This window comes from Diospyros lotus, chromosome 6 (genome assembly GCF_014633365.1).
Source record: "Diospyros lotus cultivar Yz01 chromosome 6, ASM1463336v1, whole genome shotgun sequence".
NCBI classification, from domain to species: domain Eukaryota; kingdom Viridiplantae; phylum Streptophyta; class Magnoliopsida; order Ericales; family Ebenaceae; genus Diospyros; species Diospyros lotus.
Window position 1 is genome coordinate 20,900,703 of NC_068343.1, and position 23,715 is coordinate 20,924,417.

At 35.0% G+C, this 23,715-nt stretch overlaps 1 protein-coding gene across 3 annotated transcripts; it reads right to left on the minus strand.

Moving 5' to 3' along the window:
- Window positions 1–4,270: 4,270 nt before the first annotated feature.
- On the minus strand, window positions 4,271–22,265 carry LOC127804977 (protein HEAT INTOLERANT 4-like). Of its 3 annotated transcripts, none has more exons than XM_052342114.1 (14): window positions 21,906–22,265; window positions 21,382–21,420; window positions 21,235–21,288; window positions 20,994–21,057; window positions 20,392–20,450; window positions 15,786–15,910; window positions 15,591–15,650; window positions 12,073–12,131; window positions 10,460–10,539; window positions 10,183–10,221; window positions 9,415–9,477; window positions 9,299–9,316; window positions 9,056–9,184; window positions 4,271–4,741 (listed from the first exon to the last, which is right to left on the minus strand). In XM_052342114.1, the coding sequence occupies exons 1-14, from the start codon at window positions 22,089–22,091 to the stop codon at window positions 4,694–4,696; spliced, it is 1,023 nt and encodes a 340-aa protein (XP_052198074.1). In that variant the 5' UTR covers window positions 22,092–22,265; the 3' UTR covers window positions 4,271–4,693. The 3 variants fall into 3 exon arrangements, with proteins under 3 accessions (XP_052198074.1, XP_052198073.1, XP_052198076.1); XM_052342113.1 differs by having other exon boundaries at window positions 9,269–9,316; window positions 21,906–22,264; XM_052342116.1 differs by lacking the exon at window positions 21,235–21,288 and having other exon boundaries at window positions 9,269–9,316.
- Window positions 22,266–23,715: the final 1,450 nt, after the last annotated feature.

Below are 23,715 nucleotides of genomic sequence, written 5' to 3' on the forward strand. Positions count from 1 at the left end.
ATCACATTTGACTTTGCATTTAGTCCACATCTCATGAAAAAGATTTTAAGAATGTCAAATGAATTGTCAAAGGCACTACAAAAGAAAAATCAGGATATTGTTAATGCCATTAAATTGGTGAAAATTTGCAAAGAATAGCTTCAAGCAATGAGGGACAATGGATGAGATTCTTTTTTGGAAACAGTTTATTCTTTCAATCAAAAACACAGATTGATGTTCCTAACATGGATGATATATATATACTTCCAGGTCATTCCTGGTGTAACACTCCAGAAATGACAAATTTGCATCACTTGCGTCTAGATTTCTTTTTCTGCAATCATTGATATGCAACTTCAAGAGTTGAATGATCGTTTTTCTGAGATAAATAATGACTTGTGCCTTTGGGTAGCATGCTTGTGTCCACATGATTCATTCTTTGCTTTTAACAAGAATAAATTAATTCAACTTCGTGAGTATTATCCTAAAGATTTTTCACTAATTGATCTCTTGGCACTTGATGATATACTTGAAACATATGTTATAGATGTGTGTACTAACAAGAATTTTGAAGGACTACAGGGCCTTAGTGATCTTTCAAAAAAATTGGTAGCGATGAAGAAAAATGATGTGTATCCATTAGTTTACACCCTTGTGACACTAGCCTTAATTGTTCATGTTGCTACTACTATAGTAAAAAAAGTATTTTCTACCATAAAGTTTGTCAAGACCCGACTGCCCAATTGAATTGGAAATCAATAGTTGAATGACAATTTAATTGTGTATATATTGAAAAAAACATATTTAATGAAATTGATAATGATGTCATAATGCCACGTTATCAAAATATAAAAATGCATAAAAAATAATTGTAATAATTCATTGATATATTTTCTTTAGTATTATGTTATTTCAACTTTTTTTTTGCTATTTAATTTTTGCCCACCTAGGTAAAAACTTTTGGCTCCGCCACTATGCCCCATGATGATCATTTAGTTATTTCAGTAGTGATTGTTAAACACCTCGTCAGGAAAATACTAATAGACAATGGTAGTTCAATAAACTTGATATATTGGAATTGTTTCGAAAAAATGAATATTTCCATAGATCACCTAAAACCCATTCACTCCCATTTATTCAGTTTCACAAGAGAATTAATCCCTATAGCTAGAGAAATACAACTAGTTATCACCTTGGGTACACACGGATAAACAAAGACTTTTAAGATGCTCAAGGGTCACTTGCGTTGACGTATGAAGGACTCGCCTTGGGCACACATATGTAATAAAGACCATTAAAATGCTTAGGGGTCACAAGCGTTAAGAGACAAAGGACTTGCCTCATGCACACATGGATAAAAATAAGACCGTTAAGATGCTTGAAGGCCACTTGCGTCGACGGATGAAGGACTTGTCTCGGGCACACACAAGTAATGAAGACCATTAAGATGCTCGGGGATCACTTGTATTGATGAAAGAAGGACTCGCCTTGGGCACACGTGGATAAATAAGAATACCGTTAAGACACTCGAGGGTCACTTGCATCAACAGATGAAGGACTCACCTCAAGCACACGCGAAATAAAAAAGAGCATTAAGAAGCTTAAGGTCATTTGCGTCAACAAACAAATGACTTGCCTCGGGCACACACGAATAAAAAAAAATCATTAAGATACTCAAGAGTCACTTGCGTCAATAGATTAAAGACTCGTCTTAGGCACACGTGGATAAAATAAGACCTTTAAGATGCTCAGGGGTCACTTGTGTTGATGGATGAAGGACTAGCCTTGGGCACACCCAAATAAAAGAAGACCGTTAAGATGCTCAATGGTCGTCATTAAATGAAGGACTCACCTCGAGCACACGCAGATAAAAAAAAGATTGTTGAGATGCTTAGGGGTCACTTGCGTTGATGAACAAATAACTCGCCCCGAACACACCCAAATAATAAGAAGATTGTTTCGTCAAGCCAAAAAGAGATACTATGAGCATATACGTACAATGATGTTCAAACTTATGACAAGCTAATCCACACAAAGAACAAGGGAGCAGTGACACAATCTTAAAGCCCTATTTATAAACCAATCCACTTAAAGGATTGGGGAGCGATGACGTAATCTCCCTCGACATAAAGTCCTATCAGTAAACCAATCCATCCAAGGGAATGGGGAGCAATGAATGAATCTTCCTAAAGGCATGAACATCATCAATAAGACCCCATAACAAAACTAGTCCACTCAAATGATTAGGGAATGCCGAAGGAGTTTTCCAAATAATGTCCTTTGAAAACACCAGTTTTCCCTGAAAAGAGTTAGAGGTAATTTACATGAATGTGCAAGAAAAGAGAAGCAAGCAAAGCGAAGACATAACAATGTCATTGAACAACAAAGTTAGTACAAAAAGAAAGTCTTACTAAGAAAAAATCATTACACCAAAAGAAAAAGTGTTTGTACAATAGAAAACAAAATCGAAAGGAATAAGGATGGCTCAAGGGACAATTATATCATTGAAAAGACTTGCAATAGGGAGTGGAGAAAGAGTCAAAGATGCAGAAGAAGGAGTTGGGGCACTACTTACATCAATATCTAAACCCAAAAGGGTGTCAATTTGCTCATGAGCTCATGGCCTGCCTTCTATAGCTCCCAAAGGCCTATCAAATTCTCTTAAAGAATAAAGATTACTCGACGAAATACTTGAAGGAATACCTTATAGAGGATTAAAATGTTAAAGCAAATTAAAAACAACTCCACAAAAGAGCTATGGAGGCCAAGTTTCACGTCTAGGAGAGTTACGAACGAACTTTCGAAAAACTGCCAACAACAATGATGGATCAAGAAAAAGAAAGAAGGCCATAACACAGTCTACTTTTCCATTTGAGAAACTCAAATGAAAGTGTAGAGAGCAATTATTGTGTCATAGGTAAAAATCCAAAAAAACCTAAAAGCCCAAAATAACATTTTGGGCTAAAAAGGTGTAAATTTGGGAGATTCGCACACAATGCTCAAACTAGATAACTCCAATATTTGCAAATCCCCTCAAGAGGTCACATAAGAAGGATAGACATTGTCCTTTAGAATCCTAATAAAACATTGATATAAAAGGGATAAATACTACCTATTAAAAATCCTAATTCTAATAAGATATTAGAATATTGGAATAAATATCATCTATAAAAACTCCCAAAGCAAGGAGATTTAGAATTGCCACATTCTCCCCTATAAATAAAAAAACCTTCATTCCAAAAAACGTATGTCTCTAACACTGACGGAAACTCTACAATTTTTAACATCCTCAGTGTCTAATTTAAATATCAAAATGTTTACGTAAGGACTTTCTCACACCCTCTGATTGTTTTATCTCTTACAATCGTGGGTAGCATCAAGTCTCGAGATGAAGATCTTAGGGCGATAGCAAGTTTTGGAGTGAAGGTGTCAAGACAAAGGTTTTAATAAGACATCAAGTTTTAGGACGAAGGTTTTAAGACGACATCAAGTCTCAGGACATAGGTCTCGAGACGAAGACCTCAAGACGACATCAAGTCTCAATACATAAGTCTCAAGTCAACGACAATCTCAAGCAACATTAGATCTCGAGATGAAGATCTTGAGTCACCAACAATCTTGAACAACATCAGGTCTTGGGACGAACATCGCAAGACAAAGAAAGTCGAAAGTCTCAAGTTAACGACAATCTCACACAACTTGACGATGATATTTTTACCTTATAAATTTATTATTATATTTGAACAATAACTATAATTAATTATATTTTTTTTTGTAAGACTTATATGCAATTCAAAAATAAATAAACAACTATTATTTAATTCTTTTTTAAAAAAATTCTAAATACTTTCTTACAAAAAGAGATTATTAAATTCTCTTTTAAAAAGCCTAAATTTTCTAATGGAGAGATCAAAAGAGAAGAATATCAAAAGCATTCACAACTTTTTTTTTTTTCCAAGTACCCTATTTCGAGGCCTAAAACCAAATCTAGGGCTCAAAAACATGCCACATTCTAATTTCATAAATCTTACTTTTAATTTATATTGTCTAACAAAGTTACAAATTCATTTTAACATCTCCATCTCCCGTATACTTTGCATACATTGGCATACTTTATTGCCTAAAATTCCATGTTATACGACAAAAACAACTAGCAGGACTGTATCATAAAAATTCCTCTTGAGATTTAAGAAATTTTTTTAATCACATGAACCCTAGACGCACTTTTCTATTTTAATTATCTTGATCAACGGATAAGATCCTAGAAAGAAGAAAGAAATTCTCAAACAGATAAATTAAAATATGAGATGCACCATTTTATTCAATTGAAATGCCGGAATTACGTAAGGCCTGTTTTTCCCAAGGCAGAAAGAAGACTGACTACAAACGAGCGCAGGCGTTGCATCAACTAATACCGAGAATTTCCATCTAAGGAAGCCCATAAACAGTACCTGATCTGTGTGCCTCACAGCCTGCCTTGCTTCCTATGAACATAGCCGCCCATAGAAATAAGAAGACCTAGTTTTAGTTTTCCTGTCTCTCTTTTTTGCAAGATAACAAAACTACAAGATGGCATTCAAAAATAAGTCCGGCCAATTTCCATCGCCGAGCTAAATCTCTGATCTGAGGCCTAGCCAGCTTTCGACGAGCCCAAATGAGCATTTGAGCATGTCCTATAGCACAGCACAGGATACAACTTGTCCTAAGCCTCTGATCACAGAACTGTATGAGCCTTCCCGTAGTATCTGTTGATAAATGGAGACTGCAAAGCCAAATGCAGAAACAGAAAATTGGTCAAAAGATTAACTAGTTGTAAACCCCCACTCCAAATAAGAACGCCGAAAAAAAGATCATTTGTGCTAAGGCAAAAACACTTAGGATTCAGATCCCTACTCGGAGGGAACCCTATGTTTATAACATGCCAATATTTTTAAATCATGACATTTGAATAGAAGGAATAGGAACAAACACTTGGATCACAAATTCTTGCCCAGAAACAAAATCATTCTAACTGCTTTGCAGTAACACAGAATCTCATAGCTTATACCTAGGTGAATGATGTATTTAAAATAAAATATTTGAACTTACAAACACAAACAGTTGAAGCTTTGATGCAAACAATAGAAAGTAAATAAAGCAGGCCATGACAGATCATACACTCAATACCAAATATTGCACATAAACCTACTGGGGAAGCCAGTAGAGTTGTCTAACACCACAAGAGTATGGTTCCAATAGAAAATACCTAAAATGCGCAACTAAAAGAACACCTTACAGCTGAGATTTATCTACATATCTACTAAAAGCACCTCACCTTCAAAATGCATAATATATCATCATCAACTGCACCCTCATCCTAACTAAGTTTGGGTCGGTGGCAATGGCATTCATAATGTCAACTGAGTTCTAAAAATCATATTGACAATATAAATTCATGCAAAAGAAAAATGCATAATATATGATTCAACTTTTCCAGCCATTTTATGATCCAAACCTTTGCAGATGCACTTCTCAGTGTTGGCAAGACCTCTTCACAGATTGTTACAGTCAGATTTTCCTACTCACCCAAAGTAGGAATTGCACACCTTGCCTTCTCTAAATGCACAATTGATGTAACACTTCACTTTCTGGGCCTTTTATGTCAATCCTAACCCAGAAAACTATAATGATCGAACAAACAAGTTCTCTTAAAGTACAAAGCTAAACCAATCATCCAGTTTTTTGCTAGCTTCACCAAAAAAAAAATTACATTCATTACAAGAGTTCAATCAAACTCTGCCTATGAATTCAGTGATCTCAACTTTTCTGATGCTGAAGATGCTATTCCTATTAAAAGTTGGTTTGGTCCAACACCCAGATGAAGAAGAATGGTTGCATTAGGTTAGCCAATGTAAAAATCATCAGATCATTTAAGCATAGATTTTAGGCAATATTAGTGTTGAAGCATAACCCTCTTAGCAGTATGCTACATGGCTCATACTACAGCATCAATGCCTGAATGTGGGATGTAATTTAAGAGTTCCAAAATTTTCACATAGTGGGATAAAGGCTGAAAATGTTGTTGTTTAAATGCAAGTAAAGATGTTAAAATCTGAGAATTGGAACTCTCAACAGAAAAAATCTATCGAGGTGATGAATCTGATAATTAGGAAAAATAAATAAATATTGTTTGCTTCCAAGCAAAATGGGTTGGTAAGAAAACCAAAATACTTGTTGAGTCAGGATAAAAACTTTAGTACCTTGAGGACAGACCATACAAAAAACAGAGTGGGAATTATTGCGGAGAAAACTTTAAGGAATGTAGTGAATGTGAAGAGGTTGAGATAAAATGACCACTCTTCAAGTTGTTTCACAAGTAAAGACTCTGAATCTTGTCAATACTTATGAATCACATGTCAAATTGGAAGAAGAAATAAAGGTGAAATTTTGGAGGGATTTACAAGGGTTGTTCTAAGGAATGCCAACAGTAGAAAAAAATTATTATAGGAGGTGACTTAAATGGCAATGTAGGTAAAGGTGTGAATGGGTATGGTATGGAAATATGCATTGGAGGTTATGGTTTGGGAAAATGAAATAATGAGGACAAAGTTATTTTGGATCCCACTATAGAATATGATTTCATTATGGCTAATGTCCTACTCAAGACATGGGTACAAGTTTGGTCACATATAAAAATGATTGATCAACTCAAATAGATTTCTCTCTTATGAGAGAAAAGGATTACTTCCGTTGTAAAAACTGAAAAGTTATACCAAGAGGGAGCCTAACCACTCAATATAGGCTTATGATCATTAAAAAATGGCAAAAGGATACAAAAGTGAAGCCCAATAATGTAATAGTGGATGTGCCACCATACAAGCAAAGACAAAAATTAAAAATGAGATAATCCATAAAATGGGTGGAGTTTCACCTATTAAAGAGAAGATGTGTTTTACAAAATTAATATGATTTAGACATATAAGAAGGATAATTATCAATAGATAGAACGAAAAAAGTGTAGCCAAAAAATTAGAGGAAGGACAAAAAATCAATAAGAAACCTCTAGAAATGACATGTAACAACCGTAGAAGCCAGGGTCGAGGTACCACCCTAGGAACCACAAATTGTGGTTGAACATCCAAATTCACAAGTTGAAGACGACCTAGATCACTTTGGGTCAAGAATTGCATCACCAAAAATGGTGATCCAAGTTTTCAGATAGATTTTTGAAAGGTTTTAAACTTTTAACATGATTTGTCATCAAATAATCTCTTTTTTGTCAAAATGAAAGCATATTCACATATATTGGAGAGAGGCAAGCTTGTCAATGGTGGCCAAAGGTCCGTCAAATGTGTCATGCTGATAAACAAGTTGCACATGTCGGCACATAGGTCTTACCTCCTACCACCTGTTTTCACCAATTGCTGCCGGAGGCAGGCAAACCAACTCTGACAACTAGCCTATAATATCTTGATTCTTGCAGTTTTGTTTATTTTCAATGATTTTTAATTCATTTTCACTGTTCAGTGTTTACACGAGGAATGCTTCATTTCCTCATTCTATAACATTGTATAATATCTTGCAAGAAAATGGACCGTTTCACTGATCTTAAAACATCAACAAACATTTAATTTTTATTAAAAAAAATAAGATATATAATTTAGGTAGCATAATTCAAAACATACCACAACCCCATTTAGTATACCAACTAAGCCTGAACCCAACTACCACCTATTATACTAAGCAACATACACCATACTGAACCCCTATCATACCAAAATCTTGGCAACTATGATAATAACCTTGTAAAATTTATGGTCATGGATAGACATAATCATTTAGATAGAATCTATGTAGTTGATGGGATGATGATAATGATAACTACAAGAGGTCTATCTACCACAGCAGCAAGTTTTGCTAACCAGAAATTTCATATTTGAGTCAACCTCTACCCAGCTAGGGTTTTAGTGTTGAAGCCTTGAATTTCATGTCAAACCTAAAGCACCTCTCAATCCCTTTACCACCATATTATGTACAAGGTGAACACTTTTTTTCGGCACTCTCTTCTCAATTTCTGGTTCAAATATGGAAACTACTAAATCTCATACATTTACATAGATATAAAGGAGATCTATTGTCTGCGCTCCTTAGGGAGTTGCTATTGTACTGTGATTAAATATTACAATTCCCTGTTATAATACATCTACCACCCATATGACAACCTGCTATGCTGCTACCTAATATTTGCACCAAGTAGAAGATTCTTCAATACCCTAGGAGAACAACTTCAAATACAAAAGACACAGGAAACTCTCAACTGAAAGAAAACTTATTTTCAAGACTGAGTTTACAATCTCTTGTTCTTATTAGTTATTACCCACAGTTATAAATAATATACATACATTTATGCACATACAATTTATGCACCCAGATGCCCAAATATTTTCAACATTAAAAAAAAAAAATCCAAACGTTTGAATTTTAAGAGTATGCAAATACAGACATTAGAACATAATAAAAATACCCTGGTTGTTTCAATTGAATTAATCATTCCAAATATGTAAAAAAACAAAGGAAATAATTCCAATCCACCTAAGAGGAAATTTGTTATGATGCATCACAGTATTGATTACATCCCTTAGATTCATTAACATACTCAATGTGAAAATTCAATTAACAAATATGGTTAGCATTAGCAATCAACAAGAAAAGAAACAGACGCTTACTGTAGATATCCATGGAAACTAGGTATCAGGGTAGTTCCTTCCCATACAGGGTGGGTTTCTGCATATGTTTGATGCTTTTTCTAAAATGTCCTTTAGAATCAGCTACAGAAACCCATCCTTCTTGAATTAATAAATGCACTCTTCTAAATGCACTAATGTGAGCAGTAAATAGCAACAAAAACAACACACTAAGGATTTTAAATATCAAACAAACTCTAAAATTCCAGGCCTAGATGATTGACATGTAGGCAGACCTGGAAGTCAATGTATATATCTGCACATCAAACATATAGATTAATCATGCATGCAGAGGCCAAAACCAGTTGAATATGCCAGATTGAACAAGATAGAAATGTTGATCAAGATTTTACCTTTACATTCGACACATCAGGAGTATCAGGTGTTGCCACTGGATAGAACTTGTAAAATCTCATATTCAGAAATGCAGCTTTTGTTTCCTCATTCATTTCTTCTAATGCTTTCTTCCGAGCTTCCCTTGCCTATATCAAAATAGTTGCACCAACTAAAGGGATTCAATTACATCAATAAAAATCAAATCAACAACAGAGTTTCCCTTAATGTACCTCACGATTAGCTTTTTTCCCTTCGCGAACCTTTTCCTTCACAAAATCCTGACAAAGAAATACATGGAAAAAAAAAGAAAAAAGAGGATCACTATAAGTTATGATCTCCTAACATGAATTATATGTTGCTTCAAGTGAAAATTCACCTTAAAAGCATTCTTCTGATCTTCAGACAACTCTTCCTCCTCAATAAGCTTAACAGTAAATTCCTATAGATTAATAACATCCAATTAGTATAAGAATAGAACTTTGTTATATCAAGGTTGTACCATTTCTCAACATAATACCATATACCAACATATCATCAAGCATTGAGAGTACATCAGTTAGCATACTTCGGGAAATGCAAGTTTAAACAACAATTTCCTTGTAGGAAAAAAGAAATCTGTTAAGGATAGTCCTAGTTGTTGTTGTGTACAAATAAAAGTAGAAAAAATTAAGAGAAGATAATGTAGTTTGTTATTAGTAGTTAACAGTTTTATTCTCAATTGTCTACGAGGCTAGTTAGTTATGTTCCTTTGTAACAAACAGCAGTTACCTGCTCAGTTTGTTACTGCCAGCTGTTAGGGACAGTTTGTTAGAGATTCTGTTGAGTAGTATATAAACTCAACTAATCTCATTGTATCATTTGAGATCTCAATTCAGAATTCAAGAATACAGTTTCTTCCTTTCTGTTATCTCTCAATTTTCTTTTTCCTACTCCCTCAAAATCAACTATACCCCCATCATATTGGAATGGATCTCTTAGCTGAATAATTAAAATAAAAGTAATTGCACTGTAGCTAGCAATGTGTTGATTGCAGATACGTGTATCGATAATTGAACCACACAATTTGCAAACCAGCTATCTTCTTTTCTACTGTGAAAACTAGTATAACATAAATTAAAAGGCAACAGTAGAAAGACGGCCATACCTCTAATTCATCAAGCTCCCAATCGAACTCACAGAACACCTGCAGAGTATACAAGTAGTAGAAACTTGTTTATAGAAATTGTTTGCACATAACTGTTTAATTTAAACCATTTGAAAGGAGTTTTACATTTGCAATATTGCCAAATTTAGAATTTGTATTCAAGGATCCAAACCAATTTTCATATATGGACCCAATAAACTTATGTGATCATTCTACACAATCTGGAGACGTACTCAACCGTCAAAAGTAGATTCTCCTCAGTCAAGAAAAATCTTACCGGCTTTGGTTCAGCTGGAAATATGATTTGGACAATAGTGCTCTGTTCAAGTTCATCTTCTTGAAAGGGATGATAGAAATCTAAGAAGAGGAGGAAATTCGTCATTAAAAATTCCATGCAATTTAGCCAAAAAGAAATCAATAGTCCACATATAATCACAAGGTTAAATGTCTTGTGTAGCAGTACAAAAGAATTCAGACTGTTCAATGAATGAAAACATGTTGTCTTTACAGTTTGAAAAAAATAAAAATTAATGAATATGGTGACAAATTTCCATGGAATCACAAAAAGTAAAAAACACCAAACATTATTGCATCAAAAAATGATCTTTTAGAATAATGAATAAAAAACTAAACAAGTATGCAAAAAGAATGGTGTCTTATCCTCTGCCAGTATTAGTTTCAGTATCATTACTAAAAATTTATGGGCAATATAAAGACATCGATAAGAAATGAAATAGAATATCAACAAAGATCAAAACATTAATTAAATATCCCAAAATTCAAAAAAAAAAAAAAAAGGAACCCAAAAATAAGTAATAACTTTATTGGTCATAACTAATTGATCTAAGTGCATATGTTAACCTCAAGGTTCATGTTCCATAAAAGGGAGAAACAAACCTTTAGGAGCCTGAGAAGTTTTAACTTTAGAATTTTTATGGTTTTAGTAACAGCTCCCGAAATTTCAATGTTCAATCAGGTTGACTGTTATAAAAGATCCAAACAATCATTTACTTGGGCAGAAGGGGAGAAGAGAAAGAGAAGATCTCAATGCTGTACCAAAAATGAAACACGTGAGAACCATAAAGCCTCTTGTAATGCATTTATTATGTTCATCAAATTGAAAAGCTAAAAAACTCTAGAATATGACTTGTCTTCTCAAAGCCTGTTATGCAAAACCACACGAGTCACAGCCTTGTAATTCCAGGGGAAAAATCATATCTAACCTTCAAAAATTACAGGTCAAGAAAGCCTCATCAAAAGCAACAGGAAAAACAAGAAAAGGAAATTCATATCTAAAATAAAACACAAGACAGATGGAAGGGATCAAAGAGGATCTGTAAGCCATATCAGAGGATTTAATTATCACGCTAAAACATTTCATAAAACCGAAGGCATCTTATTTTTTATGGTCTCTTTTTGTCCCACAGCCACTACCCTTCAGCTGTCCACTAGGTAAACTCATCGAGCAAGCACAATATAAACTTGGGTTAAAATTTACTCCTCCATAAATAGGAGAAAGATCCAAATAGAAAAAAAAAACAATAAACAGAAAACTCTAGCTTTTAAAAGTGCTCACTCAGCAGGAGAGGGAAAAAACATCTTGGCATATAAAATCACAGACATAGATAATAGTGGCATATGGCCCAAAAAAGCAAGTGCATTGGATACACCAAGAATAAGATGTAGAAATAACACATAGCAGAAACACCATCAGTTGGACGTGAGCATTACAATCTACTAAGATTGGAATAAGTATCAAGCTTACAAAAAATAAAGTGATCGAGTCATTAGGTAATATGGGAAAATAATGTTTAAAAGTTAAAACTTCAGCTATATTTCTTTGACAGATATACAGATTAGGAGGCATAGGGAAATAAAATGAGTACTCACAAGGTAAGCAGTACTCAAATTTCTTGACACGTTCTATCTTCATATGCCTTAAACCAGCTCTGCAACAACAATTTCATTGGCATTAAAATCCATACAAGTTATCTCCCTCTTTTTCTCTTCAAAACAGGAATTGCAACAAGATTTGAATTATGTTCCGGAGACAAAGAGGAGAATTGACTAACACTGACCACAAATGGAGGTCAATAAGCATACTTGATCAAAAATCAGATCAGGGCATATACAAATGTATTAGGCCAAAATTTATAGTTGAAATCCCACAAACTATCTGGATAAAAAACAAATTGCCTTTGCTGGAACACGTGATATAATATATGAATAAAAAAAGAAAGAAAAATATTGAAAATCAGACAGGCACAGAGAGAGAATATGAGACCAAAGAGGCTAAAACAAATAAAGAAAGCTAAAATTTCTGATGGAAAAGCACCAGTTTAAGAAATATTTCTTGTACCCCTCTTCTATGATTTTTTTCCCTCTATTTTTGCTTTCTTACTCTCAACAAACAAAAGGGACTAATTAAGTCGGTACAAAGTCCGTCCCTGCCATCACCATACTTTTGCTTTCTAAGATACTTGATTTCCTTCCAGTTAAAATTGTCACGTTGGCATGGATGCTGACTTGGAAAAATTGTCGTATTTTTATAAATAATTTGAAAGCTGTGGTATTTTTTAAAATTAATAGTATTTTATAAAAAAAAATCACCAAAAGTACTTAAATCTTGAAGCAAAAATAACGATTAAATGTTGGAAGCCCAAAAAAAAAAGCTATTTGACCTCATTAGATCATAGTTTCAAATTGTGAAAGCGGCCTCCTTGCAAAGCAAGGATAAGGTTGCATACAAAAGCAACCTGTCCCAACCCTTGCCACTTGAGGAGCCCCATTCACTGTAGATACCATTTTTTGGGTGTTGGCTATTCCTCTTTGTGGCTAGCTAAAGCTTCTATTTGCAGGCTTCCTAGTAGAATTAAACAATCTTGATAAAAAAATGAAAAAGAAATGGCATTTGATGATTTCAGTTCAAACAAAAACAAATCAATAGAACATCACGTTTTATGAATCTCAACTAGTAAAGACTTGTCGAAATAAATGGTGAATCTCGATCACCAAATAATTAATATGACACTTCTTCAGCACTTTTGAAGGATCTAGTTGTTGTCAAAAGCTTAAAAATGGTGAAGCAACAATCACATTTTAAGAATGCTCAGGTAGGGAGAGCACTGGTATAAGCATTAGTCTTAATTACTTCTAGCTTTTTGGTCATGATTCAAAATACATAAATCACCTCCATCCTTGAGATATACTTCCTAGATGCCATTTAGAGCTAGGTTAACCTGAGAAAAGGAAAAGGATATCTAAGGGAAAACAGGCATAGATAGAAAATGTTTTTGACCAGCATCATTTCTCAACTGCCTAAACGATCCACACAGCAAAATTTGAGGGAAAACCAGATACCAGTTTATTCCTGCATTTTATTTTAACTGGGAACATTGATGGCTTCAACCAAATTATCAAGCAATATTTCACATCAAATTTTATAAATTTTGTGAGCAAAAAAGCAGTTGGCAACTAAGAATGTATTTGTTGTCTGTGGATAAAAAATGCATACATGTATATCTTTGCAAAGTGAGGTAAAACGCCGCAATTTTGGCAATTTTATGACCCATTAAGGCACAACACAGAGGAAGGTACACCTTGAGGCCTTGATGGAGGATTCACAATTTACCATTTCTCTTAAAGCTTTGATAACATGGATTAAGAAACCATGAGCAATTGTGATATTTCATTTTGTTAGTTAGGAGATAGCTCAAAATCCAATGGGCAGCTTGTGTCAACTGTACCACCTATTAGTGATATACTGGTAGGAACTAAGTGACTTTACCTAGGTTGTTGATAAGTTGGAGACTGAATATAGAGTATAGACCACCGCAAGGATCATTATAACCTCTATCTGGGCAGGGTGACCCATGGAAACAGCCACGTGAACCAAGAGTATCAGACATTTTTGTATTGTCTAGATGGTGCAGGCTTTGTTATGAGATGAGTTCCACTATCCATCTGTCACAACATGGGTGATGTGCATGTTTGGAAGTAAATGAGCTACTAATGTCATGACATACACATAATTTGTGACGTATGATAGCCTAGTCACTGTAATCCAAAGCCATGTGGTGATGGAAGATTGGTGGATTAAGGATTGAAACAGAGGATAAACCAATGCTTGTAAAACAACGGGGCCAATTCGTAGGCAGATTCTCCCAAACAGAAGTTCAGCAAATAAATATTATATGCATATATTTATATTACATATATATATATATATAGAGAGAGAGAGAGAAGGCTATTTAATATTTTTTTAACATGAGTTACACAGGTTAGCCAGGTAAATTTCATATTAGATGTGTCAACCCAAACACAATACAGTTAATTTCGCGTCAATTTTGTGGTGACCTGTTCTGACCCAAACTCATTTAACCTAAATCCAAACCTTCTAATTACATGTCGTTTTCAAATCATGTTGAGGGATCGTGTAGTTATTTGCCAGCCCCCCTCTAATGGAGCCTTACCCTTGTTTTGGCCTGTTCCTCCATAAAACCTGAATTTTGAACATGGCAAGGATTGGGAAACTACCAGATAGAAGATCATAAGAATGTGGAGCAATACTCAGATGGATAAACCTCCAGAATAATAGAGGAAGAGATAAAGAAGAGAATGTCGCAGCACTCAGGGAAGGAAGGAAGAAAATCAAAAAGGGCTTACCAATGCACTGCCAGCAACAAATATTAAGTGAGAAAAGTCCTTCACATGATTTCACCAGCTTTGCCCCGCTGGAATTTTAGAAAACCATCATCAGTGACCACATAACTCTCCGAACAGCTCCAGTGGTAACAATGATGGCCCCCCTTGGGTTGGCAACTTGGACAAAAAAGCCCCTGGCCTTGGGCAGTTGGATCCTTAGCCCTTCAAGTTTGTTGATTCAGACAGAAAGGCTCTAGTTCCATGCAATTGACAAGGTATAACTCAAAAATTCTAGCTAATATGCATGAAGTCAGAGTTCTAACACTGCCAGATTTTCACTAGCATGCTTCCAGAAAAACCTTGGTAAGTCAAACATCTATATAATGTGGAAACAAAATGCAAAGCTTTGATACTTGTAGATTTCCAGTAGCATGGTTCAGCAAAAATCAAATTTACTAAGAACATTCAACCTAATGACATAAAATACAGGAAGCAATTGAATTTGCAAAATGATCACCATGGCTTGTTGGATAGTTCAAATTGTTAACCAACTAATTCCAATTTCCATATCCATGACCACAGTTAGTCAATCAAAGCTTTTAATAAAACACATTATCTTGTGTCAGAAAATACAAAGCCAATCCAGCTCTTTGAAGATTAGTAGCATAAAATAGCAATGAAGAATGAACCCCCAAAAGACTATGGGATAAACAAAACTAAAGGCACGAAATTTGGGGGGGAGGTGGAAGAAAATATGACATTACCTTCTCTGTGTACAGCTAAGGATAAAAATTTGGGATTTAAGTCTTTCTACTTGAGAGTCCCTGAAGGAAAATGAAATTTCACAATAACATCAGGCACATGACAAGGAACATGCAATGTGAAGCATTCGTAAGAAGAATTGCAGAAAAACTAAAAGAAAGAAAAAGATGGATAAGAAATTAAATCAAAATTGGTACCTATTTTCCAATGGGATGTAAGGAACCCAGTCCATCTTCATCTGCTTCATGGGAACAATTTCCTCAGCCTCCCTCTGGACTGAGTTAATCCCAATCTTATCAGAAGGTGGAAAAGGAGAGACAACCTGTTGAGCAAGAGAAAGAGCACATAACATTGTAATGTATCATTTTAGGAATACATGCACAGGTAGTCTCCAAAGGCCTATATGTTGGAGCTTATAAAGATTCCAGATTAAATACATATATAAAAAAAGGCCAACGTCAAGACAATACAAACAATGCTGACCAATGAAAGGAATGAAAACAGAATTTAATAAAAGATTTAGAGCAATGAGGTATACAAAATCTGGCAAAGAACTAAAGAAATATAACTTCAGCAACACAAAAACATATCAAACAGCCAATTGAGAATTCTAGGTCTAACTCTAACAAGCGGACAGAGCTTATTTCTCTCAACCAAAGGCCAGCTGACTGGATATCTTTCAGATCAAGACTGACTTATTGTCAAAGAGGCGGAAAAAATAATCCAATCTTATTGATTCAAAGGCTCAAACAGCCATTATATACACACCAATCACAATAGGCAGTTTCCTAAGTCTAATTAGGAACTTTCCTAATTAGATAATTCCTAGACTACCTTAGGAAATATATACAAAAGGAAAGTATGTACAACTGTGCAATTACAAAGCAAATACAAATCAATCAAATTCAATCAAATCAGTGTGCATATGCACAATACAATTAGATCAAATTAGGAAAGGCCCAGATTAGGGAAGTAAGGCATCTTCTCGTATTTCTAACACTCCCCCTCAAGCTAGTAAGTGTATGTCATACATTCCCAGCTTACTCAAGAACTTGTGATACATGTGACTCGATAACCCCTTAGTCAAAATATCTGCCAGCTGCTCTCTTGTGAGACAAAGGGAGCACATATTAAGCCACTCTCAAGTTTCTCTTTGATGAAGTGTCGATCTACCTCCACATGTTTGGTCCAGTCATGTTGAACTAGGTTATGAGCTATGCTTATTGCGGACTTATTGTCACAATAAAGCCGCATAGGAGCTTCCACCTGACTTTCAAGTCATTCAATACAATTTTTAACCACAACAATTCACAAATACCTAGAGCCATAGCTCTAAACTTAGCCTCAGCTCTAGATCTTGCAACCACATTCTATTTTTAACTTCCCCAAGTGATAAGATTCCCCCTTAAGAATGTGCAATAACCTAAAGTGGATCTTCTATCCACAAGAGACCGACATAGTCTGCATCAGTGTAGACTATGGAGAATCATTTTCTATGGACAAGTTTTGGCATGGCTAGGTTAGTGGACTGCATCTGTTGAATTGGTTCATCATTGGAATTCCAAGGTTTTGAACTGGGTTCAAAAGATTTCGCATGTGTAGGATGAGGATTTGAAGCCTTTCTCCTTGAATAAACCTTTAGTGGACAAGGAGAAGTCTGATATTGTTCCCCATGTATCATTTCTAGAGACCCTTGTGGGATATCCTGAGGAGAGGCTAGAGAGTGATTTGAGGAAGAAGGAAGAATAAGAAGAGACAATTTTCTATTCACTTCTTCTAAGAAACCAATCTCCCCATGAGGATAAGAATCACCAAAGTAGGATTTTTCTTCCATAAAGTTCACATCCGCTGAGATAAAAAACAATTTATGTTGATCAGAGAACCTGATGAGGTCTAGCCTCTTTCAATTAGGATTTATAGTATGAATGTACAAAAGATACTCCTGAAATTAAGGCTAAAGATACTCCAAGAATTAAGGCCTAGTTGTCTACTTGTCTAGTAATCATTGCTAGTCTAATAACTAATTGACAGCTAATCAAACATTTATTCCAACAGTTTAAATAGAGGATGGAAACATTTATAGCCTTTTTAAGTGGAGGAGTATCCAATAGAAATGCATTTAAGAGCTCTAGGATCCAATTTTCCTCTATTAGGTAAGTGATTGTGAACAAAACTCACACAACCAAACACTCTAGGGCAAAGACCATTAGAGGACATGAAATCTGGAAAAACTTTAGAAAGAAGCTAAATTGGACTATTTGATTCAAGATTTCTAGAAGACAGCCTATTGATGAGATAAGTTGCTATTAAGGTTGCTTCTTCCCAACAATGTTTAGGAACATTATTGTGAAATAGCAAAGCCCTTGTGATAGCAAGAATATGCCTATTTACCTCTCAGCTACCCCATTTTGCTGAGTGGTATATACACGAGAAGATTCATGAATTATACCCATTTGATGGAGGAAATTAGATAGGGTTTGATTGAAAAATTCTTTAGCATTATCAGTTCTAACCCTCTTAAATTCAGCCCCAAATTGAGTTTTAATCATGTTGCAAAAATTGAGAAATATAATGCATATCTCTGATTTAGCCTTTAAAATATACAGCCAAACCACCCTTATGCAATTGTCCACAAATAACGCAAACCATTTAGCCCCAGATAGATTAGGAATTGGAGATGGGCCCCATATATCACTGTGAACGAGATCAAAAGGAAGAGAATTGCTCTTGTTAATAAGAGGGAATGAAGCCCTTTTATATTTACCAAGCTCACATGCATCACATCTCAAATTTCTAGCATTGAATCCCGTGAATAAAGAGGAAAACATGAACTGAAGAATTCTAAATGATGGGTGTCCTAACCGAAGGTGATGAAGCCAAATTAGGTCTTTATTAGGTTTAACTAAAAAGGAGATAAGGGAAAACTTTTCTCTTTCAAGCTATCCACTATAGTCTTCAAGATGATAGAGACCATCCTAAACCCTAGCACGCCCAATCATCTTCCTCGAGTCCTTTTCCTAAAATTCACAAAATAAGGGATAGAAGATAACTCGACAATTAGTATCCTTGGTTAACTTTTGAATCCAGATTAAATTGGTAAACAACTTATGAACATGCAAAACATCTCTTAAGGTTAGGTAGGGGTTGATGAATATATCTCCTTGTCCAGCCACTGTTGTCAAAGACCCATTAGCTAGCACTATTTTTTTGGTACTAGGGCAAGGTTTGTAGGATAAGAATTTTGTGGATACAGATATCATATGGTGTGTATCACCAAAGTCAAGGATCCAAGTTTTCCTAAGGGATAAATCTAAAACATGAAAGTCAAATGAGTTGGAAGTGATACCTGTGAATGCTAGATTAGAAGTACCTGTCCCTGGCACTCTTTCAAGGGATCCCAACAGGTTTCTCAATTTCTCTATTTCCTCTTGATTTAGCCCCATTGAATCATGTTGTTCGAGAGCCTTTTCTTCCTCACTTTGTTGGTTCCTGGTTGCTGGCCACAAACACTTGGCCTTTGGACTGTCCTCCTTTAGCTAGTTTTCCATGAAGCTTCCAGCACTTGTCCACTGTGGGTCCGAGCTTCTCATTGAGTCCAAAGTCTTCCTTTCTTCTTGTGCCATTCTCTCCTTACCAAGTCCTTTCAAAGTCAGCAATGCTAAACTTTCCATATAGCTTGTCTCCAGCATCACTCATCTTCTACCTTCTTCTGCCCAAACTATTGAGATGGCTTCATTTAATGATGGCAACTCAAAACTGCCAAGTATTTGAACCCTAACCGCATCATATTCTATATTGAGGCCTGCAAGAAAATCATTGGTTCTCTCCTTTTCCACAAACCTTTTTTGAATAGCAGCATTCGCACTGCACTTCATTTGGATACACTGATAGTGATCCAATTCTTGCCACAAGGTTTGCAAAATATTTGCATACCCAATTATAGATTAAGTACCTTGTTTAGTGGCTGCTACCTTACTCCTAATTTTATAGATTTGGACAGCATCATTTACCTTAGAATATGTCATCTTCACATAATCTCAAATCTCCTTAGTTGTGGAAAGAAACATAATTGTGTCTGGAATCATTGAGTTCCAGAGCCAAGACATCACGAGAGAGTCGGATCTCCTTTCTTTGGCCTCGTCCCCAACAAGTGGCTTAACTTCCCCTTGCCTTTCAGAAAAGTCCTGATTAATTAAGATCACTTGAGGTAGTTCTTCCCATTCAACCGGTAGGCCGCTTGGACGTTTTGCAATTCACCACTGGAAATCGCTCCCCCACTGGTATTGCCCGTGAAAAAGACCTCATTAGTACCCTCGAACTCTATGGTTTCGGACATATCTCAAGTTGAATGAAGAAGATTGGATCAATGAAAGGGTTTTGGCCTCAATCTCTCGAGAATTGAACCAAGCTCCGATACCATGTCAAAGAGGCAGAAAAAATAATCCAATCTTACTGATTCAAAGGCTCGCACAACCATTATATTCACGCCTATCACAATGGACAGTTTCCTAAGTCTAATTAGGGACTTTCCTAATTAGATGATTCCTAGACTACCTTAGGAAATATATATAGAAGGAAAGTATGTACAACTGTGAAATTACAAAGCAAATACAAATCAATCAAATCAGTGTGCATATGCACGATACAATTAGATCAGATTAGGAAAGGCCTAAATTAGGAAAGTAGGGCATCTTCTCGTATTTCTAACACTTATGACCAACATTAAAACTTTCAAGCTCAATTTGACATCCAATAGAGCTTTTCAATTAAAGTAGTATTGTTCAAAATAATTTAGCAACTTACAGCTACCACAACAGGAATGCAGGTTACTTTTCCTTCATCCTTGAAAAAGACCAACTGAGCTGCAAAAAATTAAAAGTAGCCGTAAAAACATGTAGAAAAGCAAGAAAAGGAAGTCAAAGAAGGAAAATGAGCACATCACAAATAAACTTGAACTTTATAACAAACCAAGATGATGCCAAACATGTTGATAAGCTGTTTTTTAGACCATATAATAACAACTACTAACAGTAAGTATACAAGATGAAACAACCCCAACCCTATTATATCAAGCCAGAAAATCGTTATGGTCACTCTCATGTCAATGGAAGGCTATTCTTCAACAAGAGTTACAAGAAGATAAATCTTTGACAACTATTCCACTTTACTATTCTTATACTCTGTCCAGATTTGTTGCACATAATACATAAGTTTGCCCTCCCACTCATACAAAACCAAATTGAGAAGCTCCTCATAAAGAATATTCAATAGCATGCTACTGCAACATCAGTCCCTTCATTGAATTTAACAAGTGGTTTCTTTCATATAACAAATTGAAAAAATGAGTGAAATAATATAAGAAAAATGTATTGATTTAAGATATCTGAGTTCTTGTGATCACTTACGCTCAGTACAACCAAAAAGGTAGACTTTCTTCCCATAGAGTTCTCCACCCTCTTCAAATGCACCCTATAAACATAAAGAACGAACTAGCATATTAATCTTAGATCTTTTCTTTAACTTTTTTCCTTCTTGTTTTCTAGTTTTTTACATGTCCTAATTTGATCAAACAAAAATGAAAATAAAGAAAACCGTAAATAATCATCCTTAGTGCAAGGACATTGTAACAATGTTCACTCAACATACTTCTAGGTTGGAGAAATTCCAATTGTACTGATAAACATGGTCCAACTGATCCCACTGGCACAAAAAGAGAACATATAAAAAACAAAATAAAAAACTGCAAGAACCATCACAGTGGGAAAAAAAGAGAAGGCTGTATCGCATCCAAACCTCTGTACCAACAGGAAAAACCTGCTTCCATAGGTCTTCCTGCAAAAAGTAGCACAGCAATTAGTTGCCAAAAAGCTCAAAACATGGTATAGTCGCAACAAAAGTTTCTTTATGGATAAAGGGGCAGTTCAATTAATATGCCAAATATGAACGTCAAATTAGGAAGTGACCTAATCTCTATGATAAAATACATGAACATGATTGCCAAATTGTAGCTTCGCCAAAACAACGAAATCAGATTAACAAACAACAGTATAAGCAAAGAGCACATTTTACCGTATGAACAGGAATTCGGGATTCTAAAAATTCCCTTCCAACAGATATTAAAAATGATTTAGTCAACAAGCAACTTTTCCATTAGAAGAGGCGGATACGTCACAAGCGAAAATAGAAACTTACACAATCAAGTTGAGACAAACCACATATACTTTGGAAATCAAAACTGCCACATTGTGGAAAAACCAAAACGCGACCAGAAGTTGCATTGCGAGTAAAAGTAGCAACTCAAAACTAAAGGCAGATACCAAATTACGCTTGTCCGGGAAGAACTCGGGCTCAGATTCAGGCTTTGAAGCCTTAATCCGCTTAGGCCTTCCGCCAGCTTTGCTTGTCTTCTCCTCGGTAGATTTTCTTGCATCGTTATTTGGGATCTTTTCTGTAGGCTTCTGCTCCTCCTTTTTGCTCGCCTTTCTCTTGGCTCCCTTCCTCATGGCAAAGCTAGCCTTAAATTAGCTTTAGAGTGCGGAATAGACGGAGAGAGAGAGAGAGAGAGACGAAAGAGGGGATAGGATCTTGTTGAGGTAGAAAATGGCGATATGGAAGGAAATAGAATTGAAAGCTAGGGTTCTGGAGATGAGATTGGTGTTGGGGGGGAGAGATATGGCGGAAAGTGAAATGTTTGAAATTTGAGGAGGTCCACTGAAGCGGACTGCGTACGGACAAAGCCGAGTGCCGGGCGCGGAACGGCTTAGGGTCAAGCAGGTCCTTACCCGTTATCTCTCCATCTGAATATATTTTTTTAAACATTTTTTAGAAAAAATTAGGCGCCATACCCTGATATTTTGGAATAATTATAAAAAGCATTTTTATATTTGAAAAAATACAGTACGTATCTCTAAAATTTAATATTATGTTATGATTTTTACTTATCATTAGTTAACTCTGTTAAATATTAAAAAATATCAAAAATCCTTATTTAAATTTTATTTTTATTTTTATTTCTCTTTCTTCTCAAGTATTTTCTCTATCTCTCTCTCTCTCTCTTGGCTGTCAATAATAGTCTCTCTTGGCTGTCAATAATAGTGACAAGGACAATACTCCTCTAACACTTCACTTTTTGGGTGCATTATTAAACCAAAAATTAAGGAATTTTTTTCTAAAACAAAAATTATAATTAATTCAACTTTTTTATTAAATTAATTTCCTCTCATTTATCTTGTCTAGTAGATACGTTAACCCATTTTTATTTGATTAATTAAGTTCATGACATTGATCATAAGAAAATTTTATCCTTGATCCATTTCAAAATGTAACATTTTTTTCTAAATTCATAATTAACAATGATAATTGGACATTCAACATATCTAAACGTGTTTAGATTGAACATTTGTAGCATGACAATGATAGTAGCTACAATAGCATTTCTCTTTCTCTTTAAAACTTTAATTGTATTAACTAGGTGATCATTCTAAATCTAGAACATTCTAAATGGCAAAGATGGTCACGACAATTTGACAAAGACAATGAGAATAGTAACTCTCTCTCTCTTCTAACTGTCTCTGGTGGTCGGCAGTCACATTATTTTTTTATTTATTTTTAAATCAAATAAGAGATGAATGAGAAAAATTAAATGTAAAATGGTTATTTAGTCTATTTGTTTAACAAATGGTAGTTATTACTATTTTTCAAATGTCAAAAGGGATTATTGTAATTTTGGTAGATCTTAAGGTGTTCTTTGCAACTTACCCTTTTTTATTTAAAAAATTTTGAAAAAATTACCTTTATAACACCCCCAAAATATTTTTAAAATATTTGAAAGTTTAAGAAAATAAATTCAAGTTCAATTTGGAGAAAAAAATCATTTGGTCAAGTGAATGGGTCAAATGATTTAAATATATTTATATATTAATATAATATAAACTCCACTTATGTGGAGTCTTTTTTATATGAAAGGGACCCATGACTGAGGAAAGAGCAATAAAGCAAGACAAACGGTAGACGACATGACTCAGAATTTGAGGTGAGAGATTCAGTATATCTCAAGTTATCACCCTGACATCTCACAACAAGGACGTGATAATATAAGAAAGTTAAGGTCACAATACAACTCGATCA

Excerpts from the sequence above, each read along its gene's own strand:
- LOC127804977 (XM_052342113.1), bottom strand. The coding sequence starts at position 22,091 with ATGAGGAAGGGAGCCAAGAGAAAGGCGAGCAAAAAGGAGGAGCAGAAG. Across the intron at positions 21,421-21,905 it reads TCCCGGACAAGCGTAATTTG|GAAGACCTATGGAAGCAGGT; the intron begins GTATCTGCCTTT and ends TACTTTTTGCAG. Across the intron at positions 21,289-21,381 it reads TTTTTCCTGTTGGTACAGAG|TGGGATCAGTTGGACCATGT; the intron begins GTTTGGATGCGA and ends TTTTTGTGCCAG.